This window comes from Otolemur garnettii, unplaced genomic scaffold, assembly GCF_000181295.1.
Source record: "Otolemur garnettii isolate 467f Iridium unplaced genomic scaffold, OtoGar3 scaffold00292, whole genome shotgun sequence".
In the NCBI taxonomy this organism is placed as follows: domain Eukaryota; kingdom Metazoa; phylum Chordata; class Mammalia; order Primates; family Galagidae; genus Otolemur; species Otolemur garnettii.
Window position 1 is genome coordinate 722,206 of NW_003852687.1, and position 16,234 is coordinate 738,439.

At 45.6% G+C, this 16,234-nt stretch overlaps 1 protein-coding gene across 1 annotated transcript in view; it reads left to right on the top strand.

Moving 5' to 3' along the window:
• Positions 1-16,234, top strand: part of CABIN1 (calcineurin binding protein 1) — a 172,723-nt gene that overhangs the window by 5,006 nt on the left and 151,483 nt on the right. The window contains exons 2-4 of the mRNA XM_023508926.1: positions 9,319-9,390; positions 9,958-10,050; positions 14,623-14,736. Coding sequence (XP_023364694.1) covers positions 9,388-9,390; positions 9,958-10,050; positions 14,623-14,736 — 210 coding nt within the window. The 5' untranslated portion in view covers positions 9,319-9,387. The remainder of the gene's footprint in view (positions 1-9,318; positions 9,391-9,957; positions 10,051-14,622; positions 14,737-16,234) is intronic.

A 16,234-nucleotide genomic window follows, 5' to 3' on the forward strand; every position in this document is an offset into this window, starting at 1 on the left:
TCATTGTTGTTTGGCGGGTCCGGGCTGGGGATTCGAACCCGCCACCTTAGGTGTACGTGGCTGGCGCCTTAGCCGGTTGAGCTATAGGTGCCAAGCCACCATTCGGTTTTTTTGAAACAGAGTGTCACTGTGTCACCCTTGGTAGAGGGCTGTGGTGTCACAGCTCACAGCAACCTCAAACTTTAGGGCTTAAACGATTCTCTTGCTTCAGCCTCCCAAGTAGCTGGACTACAGGGGCCCTGACACAACACCTGGCTATTTTGTTGTTGTTGTTGTAGTTGTCATTGTTATTTAGCTGGCCCAGGCTGGGTTCAAACCAGCCAGCCTGGGTGTATGTGGCTGGCGCCCTAACCACTGAACTACGGGTGCTGCCCTGCTTTATCATTCTTGACTATCTCTGGATTTTAAATTATAGTCAGAATGCCTTTCTGTAATACTTAACACTAAGTAATTATGTCAAAAAAACTGTTTCAGTGAAGAAAAAAAGGAACTTAAAAAAAAAGGAAAAGAATACTAAATATTGTAACTCTATCATTTTGGGAGGCCAAGACAGAAGGATTACTTGAGGCCAGGAGTTCAAGACCAGCCTGAAAAAGAGTGAGACTCTGTCTCTACAAAAATAGAAAAATTAGTCGTGCATGGTGGTATGCCCTTATAGTCCCAGCTACTTGGGAGGCTGAGGCAGGAGGATCTTTTGAGCCCAGGAATTGAGGATGCAGGGAGCTATGATGATACCACTGCCCTCTAGCCCAGGTGACAGAGTGAGATCCTGTCTCAAGAAAAACCAAAACCAAACAAAAAGAATACTAAATATTAACTTTGGAGGGTAAGGGGAAGTTCACCCACACTTCCTTTAGTAGTTATATGGTTTCCTTTTTTATTTTCATTTAGATTCCTAATCCATTGGAGTTCATTCTTATATTTGGTGTGAGGTATGGATCTAATTTTATCTTTTCCAGATGCCTACTAATTTGTCCCAGCATCACTTATTATAAAGTTCATATGTTTTGAGACAAGGTCTCACTCTGTCACCCTGGCTACAGTGAAGTGGCATCATCTTAGCTTCCTGTGACCTCAGATTCCTGGGCTTTGGTGATCCTCCTGAGTAACTGGAACCATAGGCACATGCCACCATGCTTGGCTAATTTTTAATATTTTTGGTAGAAATGGGGTTTTGCTTTTGGTCAGGCTGTTCTTGAATTCCTAACCTTAAGTGATCCTCCTGCTTCGGTCTCCCAGAGTGTTAGGATTATAGACATGAGTCACACCACCCAGCCCATTCTCTTTAATTCTTAAAGCTTCTGTGTGTGGCCTTAAATCATTATTTGGCTTGTACACATTCACCTGACTATGTCTATAGTCCTTTTAAAATTATCTGGAAAAGTGAAAGATAAAGCTTACATTTTATCACTTTTGGCTTTTAAACATTTTACAAGTTCTGTTAAGAATTTTTGTTTTAGGCTCGGCGCCTGTGGCTCAACCGGCTAAGGCGCCAGCCACGTACACCGAAGGTGGCGGGTTCGAATCCTAGCCCGGACTCGCCAGACAACAATGACGGCTGCAACCAGGAAATGGCCGGGCGTTGTGGCAGGCGCCTGTGGTCCCAGCTACTTGGGAGGCAGAGACAGGAGACTCGCTTGAGCCCAGGAGTTGGAGGTTGCTGTGAGGTGTGATGCCACGGCACTCTACCCAGGGGGACAGCTTGAGGCTCTGTCTCAAAAAAAAAAAAAAGAATTTTTGTTTTAGAGTCACTTAATGTTATGCAAAATAATGGTTTATTTTTGTGTTTTTATTTTCTATGTGGAAAAGGTTAACATTGGAACTGCTTATAAGACAGTGTTTTCAACCTTCCTAATCCTGCGACCCTTTAATATACTTCCTCATGTTGTGGTGACCCCCAACCATAAAATTATTTTCATTGCTACCTCATAACTGTAATTTTGCTACTGGTATGAATCGTAATGTAAATATCTGATATGCAGGACGGTCTTAGGTGACCCCTGTGAAAGGGTTGTGAACTGCTGTTATAATAAAAGATTTTATCATGTTAGCTATCCAGTCACTATCCCATGGTCAGCAAGTATATTATTTTACTTACAATTTGCAGAGATTTTCTGAAATAACTACTGAATATAACTATTCCATGGTTCCTTTTAGTATCTTTGTAGTATGTGCTGTGTTAGTGTTTTGTGGAATTACCAATATCTGAAATTTTCAAAGGAACCATGGAAGTCTGTCGCTCTGTGCACATCTGTCAGAATGGACGTGTGTTCAAATGTGGCAACCTCAGCTAAGACACAAAACAGCAACTCGAAGAGGGAAAAATAAAGAGAGTGTATTGTTAACGGGTTACGGAGGCTAGGCAAGAGAATCGCTGGAGCCCAAGAGTTTGAAGTTGCTGTGAGCTGTGACCCCATAGCACTATACTGAGGGCGACAAGTGAGGCTCTGTCTCAAAAAAAAAAAAAAACCCAGTTAGATGTATCCTCCAGTTTCTTCTTTCCAGCTCCCATCTGGTCTTTGCTATGGAATGGTGCGGTTTTATGACCACGCCATCCTTAGGAATATGGGTGAAGGCCTCGGCTTCCTCATCTCTAAAATGGGCAGATTTGTCCTGCCTGGGGAAGCACTTTGCTTTCTGTTTGAGTCTCAACCCCACATGGAGGGCAGGACTAAAAAATAGGTAAGTTGCTTAGATACTGCTCATCTACTCACTTGTCCCTTCCTTCACAGAGCACCAGTTCTGTGCCAGACACAGGGCTACAAAAATAAGTAAGACAGGACTGCTACCCCTGAGGCATTTATAGACCCAGAGACAGGGTGACTCTGGTGTGCAGGTGGGTGTGTGGAGGGGAAATTCAGAAGGAACAGTCCCTTGCTGTATTAAGTCAGTATAAGATTTTAGTTTTAAGAAGATATTTTATTTTTATGTCTTAGGTAAAGGCTAGTTTTGAGATAGCAGGTGCTGGAGAAGGGGGTTATACAGTACACGTTACAGAACTGCATGGTCTTTTCCATGTAATTCTTTATTTTGCTGCTGAGAATTTGGGGTAGTTGAGAGTAGCAATGATAAGGCAGGATTGGGGGTAGTGGGCAGAGAGCACGCTGGTCTAGTGGGCCTCATGTGCACGACAGGTCATTTTGGTTTTTAGGTTCCCCTTGATGAAAAGTGGAAATTCATGAGTGAGCCTGCTGTCAGAATGTGTCTGGGGGGTTCAGTCCTCAACACCTATATTAAAAAGCAGTGCCAAGCTTAAAGCTTGGGTTCTGCTGCAGAACAGCTGGGTAAACTGAGGCATGTTATCTACTGTGGCAAGCCTGAGGTGCTTCATCCATAAAATGGAAGCTGGTCTCTGGTTTAGAATTAGTGTGATGCTTGGACACTGAGCAGCTTTTTGCTAGGGCTGTTATTAGAGAATTGGACGTGTGTTCTGCTTCTATGGAGCCATCTTGATGCATAAGTGAAGCCCAGCCATCTGGACAAATACAATTTATTTCATGGTCATCAGCAAACCTGTTCAGAGTCCTCGCAAGACACCATATATGGCTCTTATCTTTAGGAGCTCTCAGCTGTGTGTGTCCTGGAAGTCCTGTCCTGTGAGAAGGCAGGAAATTCTTTGGTAAGGCAGGTTGTTTTTTGCTGTGCTGGAAAGAGCCCTGGGCTTGGAGTCTTGTTTTGTCCCTCTCTGGCATTGTATCAGCCAGTCTCCCTAAGCCACAGTTTTCTAATCTGGAAAATGGGGAAGAAAATGCCTGTCTTGTAAGACTGCTTAAAATTCAAGGGCAAGGACGTGACAGTGCTGTAGAGGTCTGGGTAGGCTGGAGGGGGAGAGGTGCAGCGTGCTCCTTTCCTACATGTCAGATTAGCACGGGTGCCCTTCCAGTGAGGAGAGCTGGCTTGAAAATAATTAGGAAGCCTAAAATCTCTTATTTTTTTCTCTTACACTGCAGGCTCCTTAAAGTTGTTTGGCTCTGCTGATCACAGTACTCAGGTATGGTTGCCTCAAGGAGTATAGGCGCCATTTATATGGAGGTGGAGGAGCAGTGTTTCACATGGCATGTGGGGCTAGAGCCCCTCCCTGGACTTGGGGCCATCTCCTGTTATCTCTGAGATTGAACCTGGACCCACAGTGGTCCTGGAGACACAGAAGTAGATGCCCTGGGGAAGGCCCAGGCTTACCCTGCACACCCTGGTGGTAGCTGGGTGTTTTCCTGTAAGGTACTGCCAAGATGAGAGGCAGGCAAGCCTTCTTTCTCCCGGAGTAGGTTGCCCTGGGCACGATGGCTGTTTATATGCTCCCCCCCACACAGACCCTGCCACTGCCCCAGAGACCTCATCCGTCGGCCATCCCTGGACCCTCATCTTCATTTTCTCCACAGGGGTTCAGTTGGTATCTGGGAGGACTTGCTACAACTTAGATGGGTGGCACAAGGACAGAGACAAGGCTGGTGGACTGGCTATAGTGTGGGTGTGACATGGGGAATCCTTGCTGAACCTGCTGGTCTCTGCCAGAGGAGCTCTGAGTTCAGTCAGGTCATTGTCCCCTTTTTACACAAGGATACCAAGACTGAGAATGGATTAGTCTCTCAGGCATCTTGAGACACAGCCCAGCCACACTCTGAAATCTTATTCCAAATTCAGTTTTTCCTTCTTGCAATTCCAGCTCTATGTAGGACAGCCAATTTTTATAGTAAGGTAGTGGTGAAAAAAATCAACAAGTAAGTAGTTATTAAGTGGTTACGGAGTAGTTACTGAGTTACTGGTCTGTAAGTGAAGGCAGCAATCTAACAGGGCTGTCTGACGCCCAGTGCACTCACAGGTCTTCTGGGGTTCAGTGCACAGAGCCCAGTGGCTGACCAGGAGAAAGGCTGTAAAGTGGGGATTGAGAGACCCTCCCACCTCTCTGATTTCCAGTGGAGTCCCAAGCTGGGTCCTGGAGCTGTGGGCTGTGCCCTCTGGGAATCCTCGGGAGGGGCCTGAGCTGCTGGCCTGCCTGGAGATTATCAGGGTCTTGCAGAGACTTTGTTGGAACTAATGTCTTTGTGCTTTGAAAGTGTGTTGACTTTGATCCTAACTGGAAATGCTTTATCCTATTGATTGCTAGTTCCTTTCTTTTTTAATTTGTGGCAAAATATACAAACAAAAGTTACTATTTTAACCATTCTTCAAGTGGACAGCTGGGTGTTATTAAGTATATATTCACACTGTGGTGTTAACCATACCACCATCTGTCTTTTCATCTTGTAAGACAGACTCTCTGTACCCATCAAACAGTAACTCCCGGCTGCCCCCTCCCCCAGACCCTGGCAACCACCATTCTACTTTCTGTCCCTGTGAATTTGCCTATTTCAGGTTCCTCCTATATATGGAGTCATGCAATGTTTGTCCCTTGGTGTCTGGCTTATTTTACTTAGTGTTGTGGTACGTGTTAGAATTTCCTTCCACTTTAAGATTGGATACTATTCTGTTGCATGTGTACACTACATTTCGTTTATCCGTTCACTTTTCAGTAGACAGTTGGTTTGCTTTCACCTTTTGGATCTTGTAAATAATGCTGCAGTGAAAGGGTATGCAGGTATTTGCTTGAGTCCTTGCTTTCAGCTATTTTGGGCATATGCCTAAAGAATGGAATTGCTGAGTCATATGGTATAATGATTCTGCTTGATATTTTGAAGAACTGTCCTATCCTTTTCCATAGCAGCTGCACCACTTTGCAGTCTCACTAACAATCTACAAAGGCTAAGTCCTTTCCAATACCTATTTTCTGCTATTGTTTCATTTTGATAATAGCTTAGAAATAGGTTTCAGTGCTATAGTTTCTACTTTTGTTTGTTTTTCATATTGTATGGTGGTCACAGTGTACATCATGGCATTGCTTATGGTAAAGTTGCATATTTCAAACTTTTAATCAGTAGCCTTCTTTTCTTCTAATGTGAAACCCAAGAGATAATATAACGATCAATCTAGGAGGGGTTTGATTCTTCTTGTCTGTGAGGAAGACTGCTTCCTTCCTTGCAGGACCTTTGGAGAACTCAGAGCCCATTGTGGAAGCTATGCTGGAGGTCCCTGCTGGTGGCAGTAGTAGTGGTCGTTTCATTTTATAGAAGTGTGCAGTCTGTCTCTAAGGCTTAGCCTGCATAGCTCTTTCAGTCCCTATGCCAGCCTCTGAGTTGGACTTTCAGCAGCTGCCCCTCCTGTCCTCTCAGGTCCTGTGAGTCTGCCCCCTGGTAATCTTCCTACTCTCCACTGCCACCACTCCATCTGGACTCCCGGCATCATTTTAAAAATAAGAGCTTTGGGGTGGTGCCTGTGGCTCAAAGGAGTAGGGCACCAGCCACATATGCCGTAGGTGGCGGGTTCAAACCCAGCCCCGGCCAAAAAAAGAGCTTTGGCTGGATGTAGTGGCTCATAGCACTCTGGGAGGCTGAGGTGGGTGGATCACTTTAGCTCACGAGTTCAAGACCTGCCTGAGCAAGAGTGAGACCTGTCTCTACTAACAATGAAAAACAGGCAAGAGGATCACTTGAGCCCAAGAATTTGAGGTTGCTACGATCAATGATGCACTTGAGCCCTGGAGTTTGAGGGTGCTGTGAGCTTGATGCCACTGCACTCTACCAAGGACTCAACAAAGTGAGACTGTCTCAAAAAAAAATAAAAATAAGGGCTTTATTGAGACACAATTTGTATACCATATTGTTTACCTATTTAAAGTGTACAAATTCAGTGGTTTTTTAATATATTAACAGAATTGTATAAACACCACCACAGTCAATTTTAGAACATTCTTATCACCCCCAGAAAGAAACCCTAAACTCCCTGGTGCTCCCCTAGCCTGCTAGTCTGCTTTCTGCCTCTGTAGATTCCCCTATCCTGGACATTTGGTATACAGTAGAACCTCAATATTAGACTGACTCTCTGCACCAGGGGTCCTCAGACTTTTTAAACAGGAGGCCAGTTCACTGTCCCTCAGACTGTTGGAGGGCTGGACTGCGGGCCCCAGGATGAGTCGGCTGCTAAGCAGGACAGGCAGCATTGGCAAAAACACCCAGTAGGCCAGATAAATGTCCTAGCCAGGCCACATGTTGCCTGCGGGCCATAGTTTGAGGATGCCTGCTCTACACTGACCACCTCCGTAAGTTGACCTAATCTTCATAGGCGGAACATGGGCCACATGTGTGTGTCAGGAGACTTAGTTCCTTCTGCTGCCCACCTCTGTGATCAGTTTGTGTGTGTCAGGAGACCTGGTTCCTTATGCTGCCCACCTCTGTATGTTGATCAGTTTGTGTGTGTCAGGAGACCTGGTTCCTTCTGCTGCCCACCTCTGTATGTTGATCAGTTTGTGTGTGTCAGGAGACCTGGTTCCTTATGCTGACCCCCTCTGTATGTTGACCAGTTTGGTTCAGTACCTTGGATGGTTAACTGACAGTGGTTCCACTGTAATTGGAGTCAGACAGTGTGGTCTGCTGGCTGGCTGGCTTTCTCCCTTTTCTTTCCTGTCTCTCCCTCGCTCCCTCCCTTGCTTTCTTTCTTTCCTTCCTCTTACCTTCTCCTCACTCCTTCCCTCACCTCTTTTTCTCTTTTGTCCTGTTGCCTTCCTCCCTCCTTCCCTTGTTTTTCTGAGACAAAGTCTGTTCTGTTGCCCCAGGTAGAGTGCAGTGGCATCAAGCTCACAGCACCCTCAAACTCCAGGGCTCAAGTGATCCACCTGCCTCAGCTTCTTAGCCCACCTAAGTTTTCTGCATTTGTTTTATTTATTACTTATTTGAACCCACCATACTCAGCATATGGGGCCAGCACCCTACTCCTTGAGCCACAGGTGTTGCCCTATTTATTTATTTTTTGAGACAGTCTCTCTACGTCACCCTGGGTAGAGTACCATGGCATCACAGCTCACAGCAACCTCAAACTCTTGGGCTTAAGCAATTCTCTTGCCTCAGCCTCCCAAGTAGCTGGGACTACAGGCTCCTGCCACCACGCCCGGTTATTTTTTTGTTGCAGTTGTCGTTGTTTAGCAGGCCCGGGCCGGGTTCAAACCTGCCAGCCCTGGTGTGTGTGTGGCCAGTGCCCTAACCACTGAGCTACGGGGGCCCAGCCAAGTTTTCTGCTTTTAGTAGCAACAAGAGCCTGTTCTGGCTCAGCCTGATCTCAAACTCTTGAACTCAAGCAGTCCTCTTACCTCGACCTCCTATGGTGCTGGGATCACAGGCGTGAGCCACCATGGCAGCCCCAGCTTCTTTCATTTAGCACAATTTTTCACAGTTCCTCCACATTTGGCATATATCAGAACTTTATTCCTTTTTATGACTGATAATACTCCCTTGATGGACGTTGTTTTATTATCCATTCATCAGTTCATGGACATGTGGCTTGTTTTTACCTTTTAGCTATTATGAATGATGTTGTTACAAATAATAATGAATAATACTACCGTTAGCTGTTTTAGTGCTGCGACTCGGTCATTATGGACATGTTTTCATTTCTCTTGGGCAGATACGTAGTGGTGAGATTTCTAGGTCATATGCCAGCTCTGTTTAGTAGTTGGAGACTGTGGACTGGTTTCCACAGGGATTGCACTATTTCACATTCTCAGCAACAACGTATGAGGTTCTGATTTCTCCACATTTTGCCAATCGTATCATCTTTTGCAGCCTTCAAAGTGATCTGCCTACCTCTAATTATTTTTTTCCCATTATATTTCTAAAATATAGGAGAAACATTTTGTTTTCCCTAAAGCCCAGAGTGCCTGCCTTGCCTCTTGGTGCCTGCCTACAGAGTCGGTGGCTCCGGGCCTCAGACGGCCTTTCTGTGCTGCAGGCGTATCCCACTCCAGGGCTTCCCCACCACACCACACTTTCTTCCTCCTTGTTTCAGCACCACCTTCCCTGCAGTACGTCCTTTTCTGCAAGGCTTAATTCAAGGGCTTACTCTTCCGCCAGCCTTAATCCCTTTGAATGAATTATTCTGTCTTTAGATAATGCCTGTGTTTCTTTTTATATCATTCAAATTCATAAAAAATGATTGTTCAGAGGCCTGTTACTCTGCTGAGCAGTAAACCCTCAGGCAGGAATTATTCTCACTTTTTTATGTGCCTGGCACCTGGTACATTGCCTGGCAACTGCCAGTACTCCAGTGAGCGACTAACTGACTCCTGTGTGATATAGACCATGCTGCTGTCCCAAGGCATTCACCAGCCAGTGTGCATAGAACCCAGGGTGGGGCGGGGGGGAGAGGGAGGGGAGTGGCCCAGGGTGTCCCCGGCATCGTGACATTCCTGGTTCTTCATGGGCCCTGTCTCAGTCTATCCTGTTTCCTCTGTAGATCTGTGGACTGGTGCAGCCATTGCCAGTGATGGGAGCACAGTTCTGCCAGTGCTGAATCTCTCTGAACATGGTAAGGTGGACACCTGCCCATTGTGCTGGCGTTCTTTGGTTTCCTCATGCCCAGGGGTGAGGGGCATTGGCCTGGGGGAGCAGGCAAATGCCCCTCACCCCTGGAGGGGGTGGAGGGGAGCATCCATCATGGAGCAGCCTCTGCCCAGGAAGACTGCTGGCAGATTTGAGAGTGTGGCAGCCAAAGTATTTTGCAGGTCCTTGTCACAGTTGCTGGAAAGGCTCAAAGTTAGCATGTTTAGTTGGGAATCTGTTTTTCCAGTACTTGGGTTTTCCACTGTGTTGAACTATTGCTGAAGTGTCCCTAGCCTCTGTTTCTTCTGGAGTGGACAATATCCAGGATGTGCACACCTTGGCATGGCCCTCCCCCAACATGTTCTAATCCTTTTTTTCCCCTTCAATGATGATTTATTGTTTATGCCTCACATTCAGAGGAAGCCATAGCTTTTCCAGGTAGAACAGATTATACACTGTGGAATAGAATTGTATTCATCTGCAGGTGGTTGAAGAGATGAATGACATCTCAACTGAAAGTAACTTGTCTCTTTCTCTAAACCCCAATTTCTAGATTCGAATTGCAGCCTTAAATGCCAGCTCCACAGTTGAGGATGATCATGAGGGAAGCTTTAAAAGTCACAAAACTCAGACAAAGGAGGCTCAGGTACGTAATCCAAGGCTTTCCTCTGCAGGTAAACCTTGCTTTTTTTTTTTTTTTGAGACAGAGTCTCACTTTGTTGCCCTTGGTAGAGTGCCATGGTGTCATAGTTCACAGCAACTTCAAATTCTTGGGTTCAAGTGATTCTCTTGCCTCAGCCTCCCAAGTAGCTGGGACTACAGGTGCCCACCACAACACCTGGCTATTTTTAGAGACGTGGTCTCGCTCTAGCTCAGGCTGGTCTTGAACTCATGACTTCAAGCATCCTGCCCACCTTAGTCTCCCAAAGTGCTGGGATTACAGGTGTGAGCCACTGTGCCCCGGCCATAAACATTGCTTCTTATTTCTATAGATGGAGACTCATTTTAAATGCAGTTATGTATTTCCTTGAAGGGATTTTAGTGGGAAATTCTGAAAGATGGCTAGCTCTATATCTCATGTTTCAAACAATTCCTATTAAAGCTCCACTGTCATACTTTATTTTTTTTTTTTTTTTTTGAGACGGAGCCTCAAGCTGTCCCCCTGGGTAGAGGGCCGTGGCGTTACAGCTCACAGCAACCTCCAACTCCTGGGCTCAAGCGAGTCTCCTGCCTCCGCCTCCCAAGTAGCTGGGACCACAGGCGCCCGCCACAATGCCCGGCTATTTTTTGGTTGCAGCCGTCATTGTTGTTTGGCGGGTCCGGGCTGGGGATTCGAACCCGCCACCTCAGGTGTACGTGGCTGGCGCCTTAGCCGGTTGAGCTATAGGCGCCGAGCCCCACTGTCATACTTTAAAGATCTTGAAAAATTAATACTTCATTTTATATGGAATCAGAAAAAAACGTCGAATAGCCAAGACATTACTCAGAAATAAAACAAAGCACGAGGAATCACGCTACCAGACCTCAGACTATACTATAAAATTGATAGTGATCAAAACTTCATGGCACTGGCACAAAAACAGAGAGGTAGATGTGTGGAACAGAATAGAGAACCAAGAGATGAACCCAGCTACTTACTGTTATTTGATCTTTCACAAGCCTATTAAAAGCATTCAGTGCAGGGGCGGTGCCTATGGTTCAAGGAGTAGAGCGCCAGCCCCACATACTGGAGGTGTCGGGTTCAGCCCCGTGCAACAAAAACATTCAGTGGGGAAAAGATTCCCTATTTAACAAATGATGCTGGGTGAACTGGTTGGTAACCTGTAGAAGACTGACCTGGACCCACACCTTTCACTATTAACTAAGACTCTCACTGGATTAAAGATTTACACTTAAGATGTAAAACTATAAAAATACTAGAAGAAAGTGCAGGGAAAACACTTGAAGAAATTGGCCTGGGAGAATATTTTATGAGGAGAACCCCTCGGGCAATTGAAGCAATACCAAAAATACATTACTGAGACCTGATCAAACTAAATTCTGCACATCCAAGAACACAGTATGTAAAGCAAGCAGACTGCCCTCAGAATGGGAGAAGATATTTGCAGGTTATGTCTCAGACAAAGGTTTAATAACCAGAATCCATAGAGAACTCAAACGTATTAGCAAGAAAAGAACATGTGATCCCATCTCTGGGTGGGCAAGGGACTTGAAGAGAAATTTCTCTGAAGAAGATAGGCGCGTGGCCTACAGATTCATGAAAACATGCTTATCATCCTTAATCATCAGAGAAATGCAAATCAAAACTACTTTGAGATATCATCTAACTCCAGTAAGATTAGCCACATCACAAAATACCAAAACCAGAGATGTTGGCGTGAATGTGGAGGAAAGGGAACACTTCTGCACTGCTGGTGGGAATGCAAACTAATACGTTCCTTTTGGGAAGATGTTTGGAGATCACTTAGGGATCTAAAAATAGACCTGCCATTCCATCCCTCAATTCCTCTACTAGGTATATATCCAGAAGACCAAAAATCAATTTATAACAAAGATATTTATACCAGAACGTTTATTGCAGCCCAATTCATAATTGCTAAGTCATGGAAGAAACCCAAGTGCCCATTGACCCATGAATGGATTAATAAATTGTGGTATATGTACAACACGGAATATTATGCAGTCTTAAAAAAGGATGGAGACTAGGGCACTGCCTGTGGCTCAAAGGAGTAGGGTGCCAGCCCCATATGCTGGAGGTGGTGGGTTCAAATCCAGCCCTGGCCAAACAAACAAAAAAAAAAGATGGAGACTTTACGTTTCTTATGTTTACATGGATGGAGCTACAACATATTCTTCTTAGCAAAGTATCTCAAGAATGGAAGAAAAACTATCCAGTGTTCTCAGCCCTAAAGGGGAGAGGGAGAGGGGGAACAGGGGAGGATGGATAGAGGGAGGGACCACACCTACTGTGCATCTTACAAGGGTACATGTGAAATTTACTAAGTGTAGAATATAAATGTCTTAACACAATAACTAAGAAAATACCATGAAGGCTATGTTAACCAGTTTGATAAAAATATTTCAAATTGTATATAAAACCGGTACATTGTACCCCATGATTACATTAATGTACATAGCTATGATTTAATAAAAAAAAAGAAAAAAACAAGTGTTTCACTTAGGAGATAATTATACTGAAGAGAAATTGTGTTTATTCTGTCAGTCATGTGACGGCCAGGTTAGCCCCAGGGCCTGCGTTAGCTGCTGCCACCTTTCCATGCGGCCCATTGTGCAGGCCTTGGGAGTCCGCCTGCCCAATGGAAGGTAGAGTATTGAAGGGAGATGGTGCTCTGAGGGTCCTCAGCACGGTTCCCTCCCTTACAGTGTGCTGAGACTCCAGAGGGGGTCTGCCTTGCCTGGACCATGCTCCAGGGCAGAGGAGAGCCAGGTCTGACTTCAGCTCCCTGGATCTTGGTCTCTCCTCTCTACCATGAGGTCTGGCATCTCTTCCATTTCGGTCTGCCTCTCTCCATCCATCCGTCTCCACCCACGTCCTACCCTAGTGTAACAAGGGTATACTCTTGTCTTTGTTTTTCCTAGAAAAAACACATGTTGGCCCTACCCACTCCCTGCATGCTCTGTTTTATTAGAGGAACCAGGAGAGCTCCAGAGCTCTGTCAGAAGTCTGCTAGTCATCTGTCCCTGTTCTGTAGAGACATCTGTTTGGCCTGCCCAGTGCCCCCCTCCCTTCCAGAGGAAAGTTGTCCTGCCCAATCAGTGATCAAGCTGGGGCAGAATGGTGGGTAGAAAGCAATGGCAGCCATTCACAGTGAAGTTATCATTTATTTGTTTTTTACATGTTGGAGAGGGGGTCTTACTCTGTTGCTCAGGTTGGAGGGTCTTGCTCTGTTGGCCAAGTTGATCTCAAACTCCTGGCTTCAAACAGTCCTTCTCCCTCAAACTCCCAAAGTGCTGGGATGACAGGCTTGAGCCACTGGACCCAGTCACACTGAACTTTTTATTCACAACACTTCTGACATCAAGGATATAGGGTATTTTTTCCCGTATACCGACCAATTCCCCAATTCTCAGAACACCAACTGGGTGTCCTGTAATTCAATTTGGTTATGATACTACCTAGTGTTAGTGTCATAACCCACAGGCTGATAGCTCAGTCCTACAAGACTACCCTCTTTTCAGATGCTGGTTGCAAGTATTGAGTGCCAGGATACTCAACACTTCTGTCCAGCTGGGCTACAGAGTTGAGGATTCTCACTCCCTGCCCCTTTTAGTTTTGATAATTTGCTAGACTAGCTCATAGAAATTAGGAACACATTTTGCTTACATTAATGAGTTTATTAGAAAGGATACAACTCAGGAACAGCCAAATGAATGGAAGAGATGTTTACGGCGAGATACCAGGGGCAAAGCCCTCTCTAGGTGTGGCTCTGCCTGGGACCACCAGCACTGTTCACCAACTCAGGTGCTCTTTAAACCCTGTCCTGCGGTGGTTTCATGGAGGCTCCGTCACAGCTCCAGGATTGATTACATCATTGGTGGTTGACCCAATTTCCAGCCTCTCTTCCTTCCCCAGGGGTGGGGAGATGGGAGAGCTTAAAATTCCAACCCCTTAATCATGGGGTTTGTTTCTCTGGCAACTGTTCCCCATCCGGAAACTTTTCTAGAGGACCCCAGCCACCTGTCATCTCATTAGCATAAACTCAGGAATAGTTAAAAGCTGCTTATTACAAATGACAAAAGATACTCCTGTCACTTTATCTCTAGAATCTCTAAAGATTTTTGGAGCTTTAGGAACCAGGGACAAGGACCAAATATATTTCTTTCTTGTGATGCCACATACACTCTCTAGGACTCTCTAGGTTACTGTGGCTGAGGTGGCCACTCTTGGCTTTACCCAGAAAGGGCCCGCTGGGTTCCCACTGGGCAGTGCTCTGACTCCCTGCCCGGCTCTGTTCTCTTTTCTGTCACGTGGACTTAGTGGTGCTTGCATCACTCAGTCTCCTTGGAGGACTCATGAGGGGTTTTTCACCCAGTGATGAGCTCCTGAGAAGTTGGAATATTAGGATTTTTTCCACTATTGAAGGTATAGCTGACAGTTAACATGGCCATTGATTATAGCCCCCCTTACACACACTGTTGGCTTAAAAAAGACAAACCTTTATCAAACCATGAAAACATCTCTTGTCTTTGCTTGCAGGAAGCAGAGGCTTTTGCCTTGTACCACAAAGCCCTGGATCTGCAGAAACATGACCGGTTTGAGGAATCCGCCAAAGCCTACCATGAGCTCCTGGAGGCACGCCTGCTACGGGAGGTGCGGTACCAGCAGGCTGGGCAGCGTGCTGTGGGGGTCAGCACATGGGCCCTGGGCTGGTATTACCTCTCCTCTCCTCTCCGTTTCCTTGGCTGGGCAACCTCAGATACGTTGTTTCACTTCTCTGCCGGTTTTCCCCTTGTAGAGTGTCTGCTACGCTGAGTTGTGAGGGTTGAATAAATTTAAGTGCTCAGAAAACACTTATCATTAATCCTAATGATTCTGTGGGCAGCACATTTTGGTAAATGCCATTTGAGTGACAGACCAGGAGCTTGGGGGGGGGGGTCTGTGTAAGCATGTCACAGGCTTTTGAGCATTGTCAGAGAGAAGGGATGATAGAAAGGGGCAGGCAGGGCATTACCTGGTTCCCATGTTGGGACCATGCTAGAACATTGAGTAAATTAAGCCTTGACTTGGCTGGATCATGAAGATGTCACCTGGAGGTCTGGAAATTACTCAAACTGAAACTGATTTAGAAAAACACCTATTTCATTAGGAGGAAAGGCTTTTGTAGTCAAGTACCCAAACAGGTGTGATGTGCATTGAGGAAGCAGACAAGACCCACAGTCCTTCAGTTGAGTAATCTCCTGCATGGCTAGGAAGACAGACACTCCTGTCTCAAGCCCCACCCCAGATGATTTCTGCCACTGATCAGACAGACTGCAAACTGAGTTCTAACTGTCAGCAGAATGTGTCATCTGTTCCTTCTCTCACTCAAGGTATTTCCTCATCTTCCTAATTGTATGACTTGTCAGGATTCTTTGATTATGGGTTATAGTAACTTGGAATTAGGGGCATGAAAATTGTGACCTGCCCCTCCCTTATTAGTAGGAACTGAACGAGGACACAGAGAGGGAAAAATAATTTATTCTGTACATATGTATTTAGTGCACTTTGGCCATGGGCCAGGTGCAGGCATATTTCAGGAGTTGGTCTTCCCTCTTAGCCCACAGTAGATGGGGCCTCAGAGACTTGAGCAGCTGGACACAGCCCTGACAGGCAGTGTAATTACAGAGCCTGCGCCAGGCAGGAAGCTTGTGTCCAAGCCTGCCAGACTTCTTGTTGTAGGCTTGTGCATCTTTCTCTATGCAACATGTTGCTTTCAGCCTCAAAAGGTTGTTTTAACACTTCCCCTTTATGCGTGTAAAAGGAAAATATACTCATTATAAACAATTGCAAAGTATGGAAAATATGTAGAAAAGTTTCTTTTTATACTCATATGGCATTGGTATTCTTATTAAAATCTTTTGATATTTAGGGTAGGAATTACTGTCCTTAATATTACAGAGGTCAGACACGTAACATTTTAGTTAAAGTAACTTGTCTGTGATCGTGTGATGAGTTACTGAATTGGGAGCTCAGGAGGCCCTGCCTGCTGTCCCAGGCAGCCTGGTCATACCTTGTGTTCTGTCTCCAGAGTTAGAGCCATAGTGTGGCTGGCCCACCAGTGCTGTAAATGTCACACTGTTCAGGCTAGAACCCTCAGGCATGGCAGCAG